The sequence below is a fragment of the Dromaius novaehollandiae genome, chromosome 1, assembly GCF_036370855.1.
Source record: "Dromaius novaehollandiae isolate bDroNov1 chromosome 1, bDroNov1.hap1, whole genome shotgun sequence".
NCBI lineage: Eukaryota > Metazoa > Chordata > Aves > Casuariiformes > Dromaiidae > Dromaius > Dromaius novaehollandiae.
The window spans coordinates 10838970-10856293 of record NC_088098.1 but is presented as its reverse complement, the minus strand read 5'-3'; the positions used below and the strand labels follow the sequence as shown (position 1 = coordinate 10856293).

Sequence of the window (17324 nt, the reverse complement as noted above, 5' to 3'; positions counted from 1 at the left end):
CCTCTCAATCAATGATGGGCATGTTGCTAAATGCTCCAGTACAGATTATGGAGCAGTGATTTTCCCTGGGTAGTTGCATACTATGGTATTTTAAGAAGCAAAAAAAGAAAGACATTACAAATAATGCCACGAAATGGAAAATCCCTTTAATTTATGGCTCCTTAATGTGCAGAGAAGTAAGCTTAATCTTTTGAAACTCTGGAATGAAAATTCTGGCAAAATAGAACTAGGGAAGACTTCTATCTCTACAGGTTAGAAATGAGACACACATATTTCCATATATGAACTACAGATACTACATCCAGTTAGCCAAACAGCAGGTGAAATGCAGAAACAGAAGAGCAAAGGTCTTTTCAGCTAAGGGTGACTAACTGTTTTCAGTGTTTTCCCTCTAACTTTACCACTCTACTGGAAAAAGCAGGTAGCACTATTTTGAAATTCCACCCAATCCTGATCCTATCTAGGCTCCTGTAGGCACAAGAAACAAAGGTACATAAGCAATTTCATTTTAAATTTGATCCCAGCAGAAAATACATAACTTACAATACTTACAAGAATTTTCAGGTAGAACTGTCTTCCATTAGAAGTGGTATCACTTCGAAATAACTTTCCAAACCTGAGTATGCAATGATAAATAAAATTTTTGGTTAAGTATGTGTGGCAGCATCCATCTCACTTGGCCCTCTTCATTTATCAAGATTAAAACACGAGTTACAAAAACTCACCAGTTTCATATGCAAAAATCATATGCTCTTGGTAAAGTGTTTGCTGCTAGAAATACGTACATTACCACATATACATATACACCTATGTACCTCCTTAAAGTACACATATTAATTCACTAATTTAATTGATGAGGTTGGTGCTGAGACATCATTTCCCCCCAAAATAAATTGGAAAAGAAACAATTATTAAACAGTGCCTAGAATAAATGGAAATGTAATTAAAAATTAAAATATCTCCAGTATGAATTGATTTGTTTATTGACAGTTTGCTGAATGATATTTATTTCCTCTCTTTCACTTTTTATAGATTGTTCCCCTTAGGACTTAAAGTCTAAGCCTTATGACACTATGGAGCAGATTTCAGTCTGAACAGCCAGCTGAAACTGTAGCAGTATTTGACTATGATACATTTATCAAATCTCTTTTGGAGATCTGAAACTCTAGATGGTTCATATGTTTCTGCCTGCAAATTTCTCTCCATTACATACTATGGGAGCATTTCATCCATAGAATTACTGTTTTTCATATTAATGAGTTATAAATGAAAGCTTAATTACTACTAATTGCTTGAAAATCCACTGTCGGTGATTATAATCACTAACAATTAGATTGTTATACATTCATCTTTGTCTATCTTTAGCAAACTTAATGGGAAATTATGGATCAAATCATCAACTTCTAATTCTACTGCTAAGCACCAGTGCATGAGAGTCTGCTGGCCGTGAGCAGCGCCATGTCACCATGATCCCCTGGCACAGAGACGCAAGGGCTAGATGAGAGACAGGAAAAGATGAGAATATATTGCATTCTTGCAATCCACAGCCTAGAGAACTGTCCCTAGGGACCATTTCTCCTGCTGTAACTCAGACTCCTTTGGTCTGAATCTTCTATTACAAACAGGCTGAAAGGCCTAACAAACTCTGATCTTTCTTGTTTGGGAATCAGCTGATGCCCTGAGGACACCTAATAACTTTTTGTAGTTAAAAGTGGGATGTGACTCCTGCATAGATATATCTACCTCGGTTTGATTTCATTTTACATTAAGTAATAATTTCTAGGCTTCTGGTGAGCATTTGAGATGTGTCCAAACTATTTCATAGGTATTTGAACATGTTTGTGCCACAGATGCATACAGCTATTTTCTCCAGAATGGCCTCAAGTGGGGTGGGTATACTTCAGCCAGATCAAAGTTATCTGGGCCAACATATTTATGCCTTTCGACTATTTATTTCTTAATTAACCCATTTGCAGAACTATACCAAGTGGAGTGGCAGGTTCCCATCTGGCTAAAAATAAAGCAGTTTGCTTTTATTAGTGTGTTTTACTTAAGTTTGTGATCCTCCTTACTGCAGCATCGCACTTACAAGTTCACTCTGATGTTGTTTAAAACACTGAAGACTCTCTCTTCAAGGTCTTTTTCATATTTTCATATTTAACAAGATACCTAACAATTCTGATAGCAGCCAACCAACATCTCTTTCAATCTGTGGCAGTTTGTTCACATGAATGAAGCAAACTCTTCAGTCACTGAACCCCATCTTCTCCTCAATGGGCAACTAAGCTCATAATCCCTTTCTTAAAGAGCTCAGTCTGCCTCTCAGTGTTAGTTTTTCTTGTTCCCAATATTGGGAAAGTTGTTTGAGAATTTCTCACCTTTAGTGTCTAGAAACTATCTTCTAATTTCTAGCCTATATTTATGTATGGCTCTTTATATGTATTTGTTCTCCTAGCAACATTGTCCTTTACTTCAAGCAGCTTTTTGCCCCGTTCGGTGTCTACTCTTCTTCAAGGATCAAATCCCACCCTCTTTTAGGATGTGTCAAACAGCCTCTAGGAGATTAAGCTGAAATCATTTTAGAAGTTATTGCAGGTCTCTTTTCCTTTTCATTATTTAAGGTTAGTTGCTCATCCACAGTGCACAGAATGAACCACCTGAGATGTCTTCATCCACTCCAAAGAAAAATCACACAGTTTATTTTAAATAATTTCTGTTTGGGAATTTAAGTTAAATGGATGACTAGTGTTGAGGTGGATGGTGACACTGTTCTTTCCACCAGTTCTGCTGAGGGAGCTGCAACATCCAGCAAAGCAGAGAACATGTGGTTGCAGTAATTTCTTAAACCACCTCAGCTATGCTTGCAAGAGAACACCTTCCCAGGGCAACAATTTCTTATTTTCCTGCTTTTTATAAAAGTCCTTTACTGCATCTGTGTCAGTTTGAATCAACTTTTTTGAATAGGAATAAACTGTTAAGTAATAATCCAGATACACTTTAAACAGCATCATGCACAATGACATCCCTGGTAAAACATATCTTGGAAAGACTAAGAGAAATCGAGAATGAAATTGTGCATATATTCTATAAACATAGTTCTATTTCCATAGGTCTATATACCTATAGAACCTACATAGAATACGTACGTGCTATACACACAGTTCTATATTTAGTTCAAATTTATAGTTCTATACACATGTACAACTTAATTCTGCAGTTCACTCAAGCACATATTTATAACTTCAAGGAATGAGGAATGCTAGAAATGAGGAATCCCAGTGCTCTTAATGAAATTAATGTATATTCTAAATGTAAATATTTTTGCCGAACTGGAGCCATGCATAAGAACACCTAAATGAAATTTAATTACTACTTATACTGAAAAACAGATTTTGACAGGCAAAAGTTATTAATGTTAAATATCTGACAATGATCACAATGAGAAAAGATTCTTTTCTGCTCTATTTTATGCAAGCTTCAAACCTGTTTACTCTGTTTACTTCCTCATTTTGAATATATTTTATATGTAAGCAACCCATAGTCAGAATAAGAAGATAAAAAGATATGCGACAGCTCAGTATAAATGAAGAAAACATTTAAAGCTGTGCAGAAATGCATATTCACTGGCAATATCAATAAGAAATGTTGTCGATGAAAACTGTATGCTGAAACAAAATTATTATGCTTCACATTACCAGCAAGATGCTCAGGCATGAATCTGATCTAGTAACTGCTGTTTAAGAGTTTTGACCTTCTGACTGAAAAAGAAAAAACATGCTTGCTAAATTTAAACAGTTTTACTACAAAGAAGAAACTTCCTGTGTGAATCTATGGACACTGATAGGCCTGAGAAACTTGTCAGCAGTTCTGCAGTCTTCTGTAACAGCTTTCCACCTGCAACAGTAAGAGCTCAGGATTCTGTATTATTTTTTCAGGTCAGTCCTGCAAAAAAATTAGCATTATAGTGCTATAATTTCAATTAATAGAGACATTGTTAATCATTTTAAATTATTAATGCTATACGGATATATTTTTTTCATTTGTTATCTCATGATGCCACTTTGGATTGATAATCAGCATTGTTACTGGTTATTTTGTTTGAATTCCAGGCTAGAAGCTAAATGTGAAACTACCGGCGGCCACATTCTGTAGCAAGCAGGTTTTTTAGAAGTGAGACTGTAAATTTAAAGTAATTATTTTTTTGGTGTGGTTTAGTTTCAGCTGGACTGGTTCCCTGGGCTAGCTTGCTGCATAACCAGCCAAATGCTAGGGCCAGAAAAAGAGTGGAAATGGGGATGGAACAGGGAGAGCAAGACTCTCCTCTGTGAGGCAATCTGGATTTATGTCTGGCTGAAGTGACCATGCGATAGACTGCAGTCTGAATTACCGCTGCCCCTAGGGAATCAGTAGATAGCCACGTTGTCAGCAACTGCTCAAATGAAAACTACGTGTTTAAAGATTGATCCCTCATTTTAGGATTCTCGTTGAACTCAAAGCCAAGTTGCAGATTTGCTCAGAATTTCCTCAGTGGAAGATGCAAATTTTGGACATCACTAAAAACTGCTTCCAAAGTCTTTCATTTTAACTCGCACATAGGCTATACAAAAGTAGATTTTCTGAGATTTTTGCAGGGCGTTATATTTGTTTTTCTGAAACACGATGTATCTGTACACAGATCAATCTGTCCCTACAGATTCTGTGGTTTCAAGAGCTAGAAAAAAATATTTCACTTTGTTGGGAAACATATGCCTTGATACGGTGCTCTAAAACATTCCTGTTATTCCAAATTAAGAATTTTTAACAAGCACGTTTTAACAAGTGGACTGAATTACTACAGATTCTGCCTGCATATATGCAAATGCAGTAACATTGAAAATAATTCCAGATTATGCTTTGGGAAAACTGTGATAAATAACAGACCAATTTAAAAACAAGAACTGTACACAAATTAGTATACATAAACATAAATATGAACCACTCATATGTTTTTCTGCTTTTCTTTTCTTATTTCCATTTCTGGATGGTTTTGGTCCATTACTTTACAATACGTATCTATAGTTGTGAAATTCTATTCAGGTCAAGCTATTATGACAGTGCATGCACATATATATGTGAATATTTTTTTTATTAATTTATATTTTATATTTTTGTTTATACATACATTTGTAACATTTACCACCACACGTGAAGACAAGACAGACGCGAAGCCTCCAGCCCCACGGGGCCCGTGACACCGCTGCGGTAGCAGTAGGTGCCCTTCAAGTTTCGGTCCCATTCCCACCTACGCACCATAACCCGAAGCTCACCCTCATTTCTAACCCACAGGCTGATGGAGATTTCATGTATTAATCTCTATGCTTGAAATGGAGTTGCCTAGCGTTAAGCCCAACGATTTCCACAAGCATCATACATACACCCACGACTTCTTTTCTGACTTTACCTCCCAGATCTGGGTCTGACCCTCGACACGGCTGTCCACCCCAAGGCTCCCTAAACTGACTGTAACGCCATCCTCTCCCGGCTTTTACCACAGCAACCTATTTCCAGGGAGAGGTGCTACACGCACCGCTCGTCACCCGTGGGGCATGACACAACCCGCGCTGCGCTCGGCGGCCGCGCTCCACCCAGCTCCCCCCAGCGCCCGCCCAGCTCCTCCCGCCCTCTCCCGCCCAGCCAAGGAGACGCTACGGGCACCAGCTTCAACTCCGCTACGGCGCATGCGCGCGCATCCGGCACGTGCGCACTGGCCGGGGAGGCGGGGCGCTGGGCGTGTTGTGCGCATGCGCGGGAGCCCTTAGCGGGAGCCGGCGCGTGGACAGCGTGGGTGTGGGGACTCGCGGGGAGCCGCGGTGCGGGGTGGCGGGGTGGCGGGGCGGGCCGGGCCGGGAGGCGGCGGCGGCGGCGGCGGCGGCGGCGGCGGCGGCGGCGGCGGCGGCGGCGGCGGCGGCGGCGGCGGCGGCGGCGGCGGCGGCGGCGGGCCGGGCCGGGCGCAGGCGCAGGCGCCCGGGGAGGGAGCAGGGTGCCCCGGTCTAGGCGGGCGAGCGTGGGACGCGGACGGGGCAGGGCTGCCCCCCCGCCGGGCCGCGGCGCCCGTTGCTGCGCGCGGTGTCCCCGCGGCGGCGCGTCCCGGCGCGGGCAGGGCCCCGTGTGCGGGCCCGCCCCTGCTGCCGGCGGGCTGTGCCCGGCCGCGGTCTCCGCAGCGCCCGGCGGAGCCAGAGCTGTGCGGGTCGCTCCTCGGCTCTGTTAACTTTCGTGATGAGCATAAAAAGATGTGCCAGGTTGTGGGTGTTTTAGGGACAAAGGACTGAAAAAAATCCTCTTAAGTCATCAAATCCAGCTGTGAAATCCGGGTCGTGTCTGAGTTGTGCTTTCTGCAACCTTCGCAGGACTCGGCTGGAAGATAAGTGCTTTCAGTACGTGCTGGCCAGGTCGGTGTGCACAGGCAAAACCTCCCTCCGCCGGCCAGGAGCCTCCTGAGTTCAAGCGAGGGCTTATGTTAGGCCATCGGTCCTTGTGGCAGCACTGAATGATTGGTGTCTTGCACGTTTTGCTCTAAACAAACACCCGTTCTCTTGGGGGTCATGTCTCAGGATGGGACCCTGTTGAAGAATAAGACACCTATGTAGAGATGGGGGTTTTCGTTCAGTGACTGAAATGTGTTCAGTGTCAGTTGAGATGTGGTAGTGCGCTTGAGGAATGTCGTTGGTGGGTGGCAGAGGCGATGTGATCTAGGGAGTAATGCTTTTCTGTAGTGAGGTCACGTGGCAGGATAGGAAAAGCTGAAGTACCTCAAATGGCATTAGACTTGTTTTTAGGGAACAGAGTCAAGCTCTAGAGAATGCAGTCAGGGAGCCAAGAGAGCTGTCCTTATTCCCACATCCACACAACTCTTTCAGCTGTTTCTGAAGCTCTTCCCCACCCCTTCTTGGTCTCCCAGTTTGGAGATTACAGCCTTGAATTTTTCTTTCCCTCTGTGTTATCTATTCCTACTTCTTTTACAGAGAGCAACCTTAATCAAACTATTAAATTTTCTGTCCCCACCATCTTGAGTCATTATTTGAATAGATATGGTGGGCAGGCCTGTTCAAAGCTAATTTTGCTGTTCTAATAAAATGACCCAATGCATCCCTATCTGTGCGGGGAATAGTTTTCTTGATACATATGTTCTTGCATTTGTCTCTTTGATAGCTGTGTTTCTTCAGTTTCTCATGCTTACTGTGTGATTGCCTTGTCCGTTTTTCAAGTTCCTTCAGACTTGTAAGTTCTCAATATCTAACTGTAGTTCTTGTTCTATGTGATATGATACATATAATTACAAATAGGTAGAATTCCAATAGGTATAATTACATTGCCATTGCTTGTGTTTTTAGGGTTATCCTTTTTCCCCTTGTGAATTCTGCTTGTTTTTGTATTAATGATTACAGAACCCCAGTTTTTACTTCAGAAAACACTGAAAGCAAAGTGTAAAAATAAAAGAAAAAATCTTCCCTCAGATATATGTATGGAAGTATTTAATAGAGAGTTGTCCCAGAACAAATTCTTGGGGATTAGTTTATGAACCTCCTTGTTCAGGAGCTCCATTATCAGTGCAACCCCGTATTGCTCTCTTCTTCAGATAATTTCCTGTTTTCTGTTTCCCATGCTATCTCCGATCTCCTCCTTTGTAACTAATCATTTCTCATGTGGCATTCTACTTATGCCCAGTGTACTGCGTCTGGTTGTAAATGCATATATTTAATTGCTTATGGGGTGCCTTGTTTACCATCTTTATCTTGATAACTTACAGATATACCTGTCTGCTGATGAGGTGTCATGCTTTGCTGAGCTACCCAAACTTCCAAATTTTCTTTGCAAATGTCAGATTGTCTTATGTTTGACTAAGTCAGAGTGCAGCTCTTGAGGTTCCTTCTCTTCTCTCTCTGTGTGCTCTCCTTATCACTACAGACAAATGTACCACCTTTCCAGTGGTTTTAGGACCTGCAGGCAAAGCACTATCTTTGCCTATCAGTGTTTCATATTCTGTCACTAAAATCTAACCTTACCAGTGCCCAGAAAACCAGGGCCTTCAGTCTTCCATGATTAGTTCTTGTATAAAAGGTAGGCTGTAATTAATGTTACAGTTTTACCTAACTGGTCTAATAATTGATCTCAAGCTGTTTTTAAGCAATGTTTCCAGACTTTACCATCAGCTGGATTTTGCATAAAAGCAAAATCCAAAAGCAGCCCCTGCTGCTTTTATGCTTGGATAAGCTTTCCTGTTAACATCTGAAGAGCTATTATTTTGTCATCCTCATCTTTCCTTATGCCCTACCTCTTCTCTGTTATTTGTAAATCCTAACTTACTGGTTGTCCAGGGAGGTGATGATCTGTGACTAATCTTTTTTCCTCATTTTGTTCTCTTGTTGCTTTTAAATGTGTATATAAATAGAACAAAATGCATATTTCTCCAGTTAACTAAACTGTGACAATTCTTTGTCACATTCATTTATTCATACACCGTATGCCTTTCCCTTTTTATTTGGGTTTGTGGATTCTGCCTAGTATGAAAATGTCTATATAATGCCTTGCATAGTAAAGTTCAATTTGATGAAGCCTCTAAATCTAACATAATTTTACCATCGTCCTTAGCTAGAATGTAAGTTTAGATTTTATGTCAATTCTTGTTTGTTTTCTTCCCTTATATATATGACAGTAAATGGTAATTAAAACATTTTATTTTCCAGATCATTTTGTTTTTTGTCCCTGCACCTCAAAAGTGACACACATGTTTAGGTGACTGACTACAGGAGCATCAATCAAAATGCCTAATCTCGAACATCCAGCGTATCCAGCAGCTACACTGCTTCGCTTGGAAAGTTTGGTGCCTTGTCGTGAATCCCAAGTGTCCATGTTGCTGTCAATATTTGGAGAGGTAATGCTTTCTATATCGTATATTTGAGTGGAAGGCAGATGTTGTGTTATTTCATCAGAGGGGAGAACAGAAACTGAGGAACTTTTTATGATGTCATTATGAACATATTTTGTCTGCCTCTTTATTTTTGTGTTGCCTGTCTTCAACATCAGTGTTTGGCCAATAGGTTGAAAGCTGTTTTGCAGCTGAAAGGAACCAGACAGACTTAAAGCTGCTTGTGTCTTGCTGGCTCTGAAGAGTGGTTTCCTCTTGGTTCTGCCCTGTCTTTGCCAGTAATTCTAAGCTGCTTAAGTACCAGACAGTAAGTCTGTCTTTCCCCTATCTAAAGTTGCTGGGGTATTTTTTTGCTGGCAGTGTAGGAATTGTGTTTTTTACTTGTCGATCTAATATCTGCGTGCCCAGCTGTAAATGCATGAAATTGGCATGATTCTCAGTAATTCTGTTGCTGGCCATAAGCTATTTCTTTGAAATAGCTAACTTGTTAATTGATTCTGTTACCGCTTGGCAAAGCTACAGTAAAAAATGATGGAGGTTTTTATGTGCAAACTTAAAAGCAGTTGTTACATCCATGTATATTCTATTAACAAAACAGAAATTTATGTCTGTGTCTGGCTCTGCATGTAATCATAGGTAATAATTGTTATATAAAACTTATATGCTGTAATTTGATGTATTTATTGCAAGTGTAGTTGTAACAAGCCTTCTTTAAAAAAATAAAATGCAGATACTTAAATTCTCATTAAATACGCGGGGTAGGGTATCTTCATATTTCTCACCAGAGAGTGCACTCATCTTGGATGAAATGAGTATCAATGTTTTTCAAAAGTTGTTTGCCAACTTATTTTTACACTATTTTTTAAGTCAGAGTTCAAGATTCTTAGAAATAACAAATGACAGAAAAGTAAATGCACATTCAGAATGAAATAAAGGGCAAAGGTAAAAAATGGTTCAACCTGATCGTCTTCTAATTTTAAGCTCCTTTCATTGTAAAAAATGACATGAAATATACAGTATCAGTACCTTTAACAGGTAGAGGTGTTATATAAAATATTGCCTTATTGGTGAAATGCAAGCTTGTTTTATGTCTTTGTTTCCACCAAATCATTTAATTCTATTTTACTTGATGCTAATGAAGAGAAAAAGTTTGTAGTATTTGCAGAAGTTAGGGTGATTTAAAGCATACAAGCTTGGCCTTGCTAGGATATTGTTTCAGTTAGTTAATTAGTTTGAAATAAGAGCCCACTTTTTCTTTTCTCTCTCTCCCTCACTCTTCTTTTTTTTTTTTTTTTTTTTTTTAAACATGAACAATTTATCCTCCTGTTGTAGAAGCTTCACTGCTAGCTTTATGTGATTGCTTGCTTCTTGGGACTTACTCTCCTAGCATTTTGATGATTACAGAATTGATGTGATCAAGTTTTATGTTGCATCTTAATTGACATACTTTATACCTAATGCCTCAGTTTAAAAGATAATGTTGCTTTTGGAGGAAAATTTCATTGGCAAATTCTCTATCTGTTAAATAAAAAAGGAGAAATATTAAAACAGCAACAACTTCTTTTTTCTTCGTAGCGTCAACAGTTTACTTTTCCGTCCATCTTTATATATGGACATAAATCTAGTGGAAAGACCTATGTCATGCAAACTCTTCTGAACACGTTACAGGTAAGAATGTTTGCACTGGACAGTGAATTTATTTCGAAGCAATAGCTAATAAAATATAACCGCTAAACTAGCTTCTCCTTTCTAAAAATGATAGATGATTTATTTGTTTTCCCTGGCATTTCTGCCTTTTCGATTTAAAATCTGTTCCATTTACTGTCTGATGAACACATCAAACTTTATTCTCACTAGTGCACTTAGGGTGGTATGAAATAATACACATTAAAATTCAATGTATATCATAATAACTTTTCTAAGAAAGTTTAAAAAAAGCTGCCAACTTTGATTCTGCTCTCTGAAAAGGAGCTAACCTGAAAGAGCCTCCAGTGACAAGTGAGTACTTGTATGATGTTTCCAATTTGATCTGAGTCACTTACAGTATGCCTTTTTTGAATCTTATAATTATCCTTTAAGCTTACTTTATCTGTATATAAAAAATACACATATAAGTTTTACACATGTAATTCTGGTGATACCTAGAAGTCCCAGTATCATTCAGGGAACTCATTTTGCAACATTCTCTACAGAATAAGAGACAGTCGACAGACTAAGCTGTTCTTAGCCTAATGAGGGATAGTGGCCAAGTGCAGGAGAAGCTGTGAGAGAAGACAGGAGTAACAGTGAGATGACTTTGCAGTAATGGAATTTGGTTTTATTTGCTTTGTGTTAACAAACTGAATTATATTACATTGGATGTGTGTATAACTTATTTAAATGTCAACTCAAAAGCTTGAACTCTAGTATGATCATTAAGCATACAATTTTGCATGTTTGCTGAAATTTAAAGAAAATTGAGTTTATGAAATGGTGAATACCAGCCAGTTCTTTCTGATACTGATAGTTTCTTCTGCAGACTCAAGGAGAAGGTTTTCTTTATTTCTGCATATTTGGTTAGTTCCAGTCAGCTCCCTTGTAAAAGCAGGAGAATCTCTCTTTTGCTTTGAAAAAAGAAAAAATTCAGGAAACCTAAAACCTTGAAACAATGTTGCCTAGAAACAGTTGATTTAATTCCAAAACAATAAATGATAATTCTTTTACTTAATAAGTCAGTTCTAAATGGAAAAACTGTACTGATAAACCTTTTCTGTATTATATTTTCAGAACCTTTTTGACAATAAGAATTGTGTGTGTTGCAACTTATTCTACATCCTCAAATACAGCTTGGTGTTAAAACAAGTTTTTTAAAAAAAAAAAAAAAAGAGGAGACAGGATGCCATTGACTGTTTTTTAACGAAATAAAGGTAGTTAGATTATTTTTTCAGAATTTTTGAGCCGTTGAATAGCTAGAATAAACACTTGTAGATAGAGTTATAGCTACATGGTTACCAAAAAGTGAGCTACATCAACTAATGGGAATCAGCAATTTTTTAAGATAAGTAGAATACAAATGCAAAGCAAAATGTGCATCAAGTATTCCTGCTTTCTAATCATCTTGATTTTAAATCAGCTTATGCCATGTAGGCAGTCACAGAAGATAAATATATATGCACATCTTTCAGGATAAGAACTTTTAAAAGAAAACCTAATTAAATCTTGTATTAAATGCATCAACCTTGATTTTAACTTTTAAATGTTAGCTTATGGGAGGAGTATAGAGTATATTGCGAGTTTCTTACTAGACTGCCAATAATTTTGTAGTCTGATTGGTGTAAATTATAGCTGGTCAAACCTTAAATTTAAATGATGTGTTTGCTTTCAGTGACTTACTTGAATGTGGAAGGTGGTGAATATGTGGTGTTTGAATTTATTTAGATGTCTAGCAAAGAAGCAAGCAAACATGCAGCCTTATATGTTGGATATTAACACAGATTTTTAACTTCTCAGTAGACCAACAGTTTATTTAGCAAACTTCTTATATCCAGGTAACAAGTGTGTGTGTGTGTGTGCACGTGCGTGTGTGTTGAAATATGATACAAGCAGCATAAGACAAGATGATCTGTAAAATACGAAGTTTGAAACAGTTTAAGAGCAAGGCCAGCTTAACTTTGTCAGTCCTGTAGGTTTTGTTTTACTAATGTTGCTCCTGGTTTTCTTCATACTTTTTTTTAGCTAAAAGTTATATCCATTTCACACTTACGGGTTTTTATGTATTAATAATGTGGTTAAAAGGTCTGGTACTTGATGTGTTTCTTTGGTTTTGTTTTTTTACAAAAGCCTTTGCTTTGACATGTCTGAAATTCAAGTGGTGTATTTGTTATGTGATGAACAATGCATTTTCATAATTTAACCCTTGATAGGACAGGAAGGATGCATTCCTAGGTGTGTTTCTTTTCACTAAGCTTGGCCTTGCCAGGGCTTTTGCTGATGGGATGGATCTTGTTCTGCCAAGCCAGTCCTGTTGCTGCTTCTTCCTGTATGACCGATGAACATAAAAAACTTCCTTCTTGACTCCTGCTCTTAGAAAACAGTTTAGGAGTAGGAAAGAGGTAGATCAAGCGGGACGCAGAAGGCAGATGCTCTTGGAACATGTGAATTGGAAACTACTGAGAGTTCCTTGTGCAATCTGAGTTTTGGGTGTTGTATTTCTAGCAACTGGGACTACAGAACTCTTAAATGCTTTAGTGGAAAAGAGAACTCTTCAATGCTGTCCACTGGGAGACGGATTATATTCTCGATGATTAATACTGGAGTTATTACCAAAAGTAAGAAATTTGTGAGGAACAGGCATATTTTACTTTCGGGGACCACTGGCAGAGAAACCTGCTCTTAAAAATCACATGCAGTCTTTTCTCTGAGGATCTGAATTGTCTAGAAATAGTGTGTCATTGTGGCTGAATGCACACTTGACAGGCGCCACACAGGCAAGTGTGGGACTCCGGATGGTGCAGCCCCTAGAAGAGGGGTTTGCTCTGGGATGCGCCCCAAGAGTAAACCCTGGGTGCACCACAGCTGGAGCCACCACACTGGGGTTGCTGTAGCCTGGGGGCATACCAGCTAACGACCCCATGATTGACAAGTCCAGACAACAAAGTGACAGGGCAGACCCACACCATAGACATCTCGGTGGTGCGGAGCCATTCCCCCCAGAACGACCTGCTAACAGTGCGTTATCTGCAGAGCAGGGCTGTGGGCTGAGCACCACATCACCTGCTGATGTGCGCGCTGGTATTGACTAGAGTGGGGCAGCTTTGGTATAGCTGTGGGCTGGCATTGTTCTGACTTGGTATAAAGAGAGTAAGCCACGTACTTCTGGTGTGAACTTAGACCCATGGTCAGCTGGCCTGTGGACCTGAGGACCCACCTGTCAGTGGGGATGCCCCTGATATCAGCAGCATGGTGAGGAGAAACGGGGGAAAATTAGACTGGAAGGGCGGCCCATAAGGAGCGAGAGTGGTCGCTGTACTGTGCACCCGTTGTTAGAGAATCCAGGGAAAACTGTCTCGGGGAGGTGGTCCATAGGGGGTGAGAGCGGTTGTTGTACTGTGCACCTATGATTGAACAGTAGAGCTCTGATATGTATATTTATTTTCAGTTCTGTTATATTTTCGGCTTTGCTATACTGTTAGCTTTGTTATAACCTCTTACCTCTAATAAATGCTCACACTTGACAAATGATGATCTCTCAGGTTCAGTACAACTAACCCTGGAATCCAAAAGATCCCGGATGTTCCTCTACTGGCACGTCACAACACTTCTCTACATCATTTTTCAAAATAATTAATTTTTTAAAGAGGTACAGCCTTAAGTCCATTTCAATGCTGGCAGAGGACTTTTAAGTCCTAGATTCTTGCCTCTTTTGTGGCCCTTTTTTTTCAGTTAGCACATGCATGTATTCTTACTACTTTTACTCTTTGTTTTGGTCTTTCTTGAAGCAGGGTTTAAATTCCTCCGATGTGGAAGAGTGTTCATCATAGAAATTTCCATCTAAACCCATCAGTGCCTATGCTTTTGTTAGTGAAGTATTTCAGGAACCTAAATCCAATGATAGGTGCCTGTCTCATGCCTAAACCACATTTGAACTCACAAGTTTCCACTGGTATGTTTTGATAGCCCTGATGCTTTAGGCTTTTTTGGGGGCACGCTTATCGCAGGTCTGCAGGACTGGGTTTTATGCAAAACCCAGTGGTCTTGTCCTTTTCATTAAAAATTCTACAGAAGGAGAAAGGTGGCATGATAGTCATGCTTGTTTTTGTGCAACCCAGTTGTAAAACATCCAAACAGGTATCAAAGCCCTGGAAAGGGACAGGATTTAAGCAGCAATTCTTTCTTCAGAGCTTGTTATTTTCAGGTAGGTGTCCCCTACTTAATGGGCTAACTGCTGTGAATCTATGTTGAAGTGCCTAATTTTCCTCCTGTTATGAAGATGCAGCACTCTATAGGTGCTTTTATAGTTGTAGTCCCCCTTTTTAAGTAGTGTTCAAAATCAAAAGGATGCTTCTTAGTATATGTTGTTTGAGTAAATTCCTAGTATGTGCCCACCCTTTCCTACATCTGCTGAATCATATGCCATGTATTGTATTTTAAGTAGAAAGACTGGAATGAAATAAACACTTAGACTTTTTATGTACCTGAAGTTTAATTTTGCAAGTAAGGTATATGTATCCCAGTGACCAGTACTTTCCAGAGGTTTTAATGTTAAGTGTCAAAAAGAACACATGCTTTACCAAAGTATGTTAAGTTATGCAAATAATCTATTTTTTGAAAATGTAGTTGCTAGAAAATTACCTTTTTTGCTGTATGCAGGTTTGAATACTGGTAGTACTTTGTAGTCCTTTGTGTTTTCTCTTTATGGACCAAAGAACTTAGCTTTTCATCATTAAAAAATTGGCCACTTACTGCTGGCAATCTGTAAAATACACTTCTGTCTCATACTCTATCTTTTCATATGCCCTTTCCTCTGAAAGATCTTGTTTCTAAAAGTGCTTTGTGTGAGCAGGCTGATTATATGCTTCCGATGTAGGTGCCTACGCTTTATCCTGGGACCGTTTGTATGCAATGAATGCCAAAAGCATTCAGAATTTTTTTTGAGTTTTTCAGTTGCACTGCTAGATTACTTTCTTTCTAGTGGAAGTTTGAGAAGTCCTTGTTATACAGATATTGTAATTTGTAGTGGATTATATTAGGAAACGATAATGTGTTGTGATCATCTAGATTTGCTTTGATCAAAATGCTCTTGTTTTTCTTTTTGTATTGCTCTCAAAAGAGAAATATTTAAACATAATCAGAAAATACACTTCGTGTTTCGTATTAGGATTTGTCAGATCTGTTCTCTTGAGTTTTGTGTTATGTAATATTTTGACTGGATATGTAAATAATCATTCTCTTTTGGCAAAGATTCAATTTATGCTCTATATTCTGCTGGTGGGATGTGGTTTTCTCTGTGTGTCATCTGGAAGCAAAAACTGAGCTTTTGATTTTGGAGTATTTATACTGAAAGAGCCAAATTAGATTGTATCTTGTTTCTTATCCTCTTCAGCTTCCTCATGTGTTTGTGAACTGCGTGGAATACTTTACTTCAAGACTTCTTTTAGAAGAAATTCTCATCCAGTTGCAGAACTGTTCTTCTGAGACAAAACATGCTTCTCGTATGCTTTGTGATACTTTCAATGACTTTGTACGTCTGTTTAAACAAGCTGTTGCTAGTCAAGATCTTCAGGATCAAACATTATACATTGTAAGTAATTTAATTTTTGTGTTCCAGTTTCATGCCACTTAAGAGCGTGAGTAATTATTATCAATAATTTATATGTGAAATGTATGCATTATGTATCAGTTTTCATACAGTATCTCTCTGGACTTTATTCAGAACCAGTTGATGTTAATTAGATCCTTTCAGTTGGCTTACTGGATTTAGAGGTGGTTCTGTATTTATCCTGTTTATAGAACTTCTTATATGCAAAAGCTAGATAACTAACATAACGACCATAAATTATACTGAATAGTTATTTGTGATAATATTGCAAAATTTCTAAGCCTAGAGAAGCCCATATTTGTTTGATGATTAGGTAGTAAGTCATGCTCCTCTGCTTCTTTGTGAAGAAAATTCAAAAATGAGAAAGCAAAGGGGGAAAGCAGGGAGGAATTGAAGTATGTAGCAGATGAGTAACAAGAATAGGTTGAGTAGATAGAAGTTAGAAGTCATATTAAGGAATTAAAATGCATGATTTCCAGTGCTGTTGAAGTCTTATGTCTTCAACTAAACTTGCAGTCTTCAGCAACAAGAACTGAGGTTTTTAAACTGAGATGGGAAGAAAAGAGAGCAATGAAAAAAGTTAATTTGATGACATACTAAATTGGAAGAAACAGGCAGTCTACAGAAAAAATACCCAAATTCAGATCAAAGGAGTGGCTGATTCAGTATAGTAGTAAAATATTAGTATTTTTGCTTCTGTGATAATCTAAGTACATCAAGGAGTCAAAATTTGCAGACAACAGCAATAGCTTTTGTTGCACCAACAGATAAAGGTAGAAGCAAATTTCAGGCACATAAGAGATTTGAAAAAATGACTTCAACTCCTCAAAACTTTCTTTTTTTCTAGCTCTATCACTTGGTTGAATAAAGTCTATTAGTTTTTCTTAAAAACTTGACCTCTGTAGTAATAGTGATATGTAACTGTGTATCTGAAAGTGGACCAACAAAATATGTGTACTGAATTTTCATCCAGCATTAAGAATTAAGGATTTGTTAAAAGAGGTCAAATTGATTATTTGACTAAAATTGAAAGTGATTTGAGATTGAAAGCTTAATGATGCTGAGTAATCACTTACCATATTTATCACAGCAATCGAGCATATTGCTTTGCTTTTTAGAGTC

At 38.7% G+C, this 17324-nt stretch overlaps 1 protein-coding gene across 9 annotated transcripts in view; it reads left to right on the top strand.

Annotated features, from left to right (window-relative positions):
- Positions 1 to 5727: 5727 nt before the first annotated feature.
- The window catches only part of ORC5 (origin recognition complex subunit 5), a 76124-nt gene continuing 64527 nt past the window's right edge, over positions 5728 to 17324 (top strand). For 7 of the 9 annotated variants that reach the window (XR_010387375.1, XM_026097663.2, XM_026097656.2 and 4 more), the window contains exons 1-4: positions 5728 to 5820; positions 8724 to 8911; positions 10481 to 10573; positions 15987 to 16184. Coding sequence is in view for 8 of the 9 variants with exons in the window: in XM_026097663.2 (XP_025953448.2) it covers positions 8801 to 8911; positions 10481 to 10573; positions 15987 to 16184 (402 nt within the window). In the remaining variant the exon portion in view is untranslated. Of the gene's footprint in view, positions 5821 to 6131; positions 6429 to 8723; positions 8912 to 10480; positions 10574 to 15986; positions 16185 to 17324 lie in introns of those variants that run through there. The other 2 variants (XM_064505451.1, XM_064505452.1) reach the window with 2 other exon arrangements.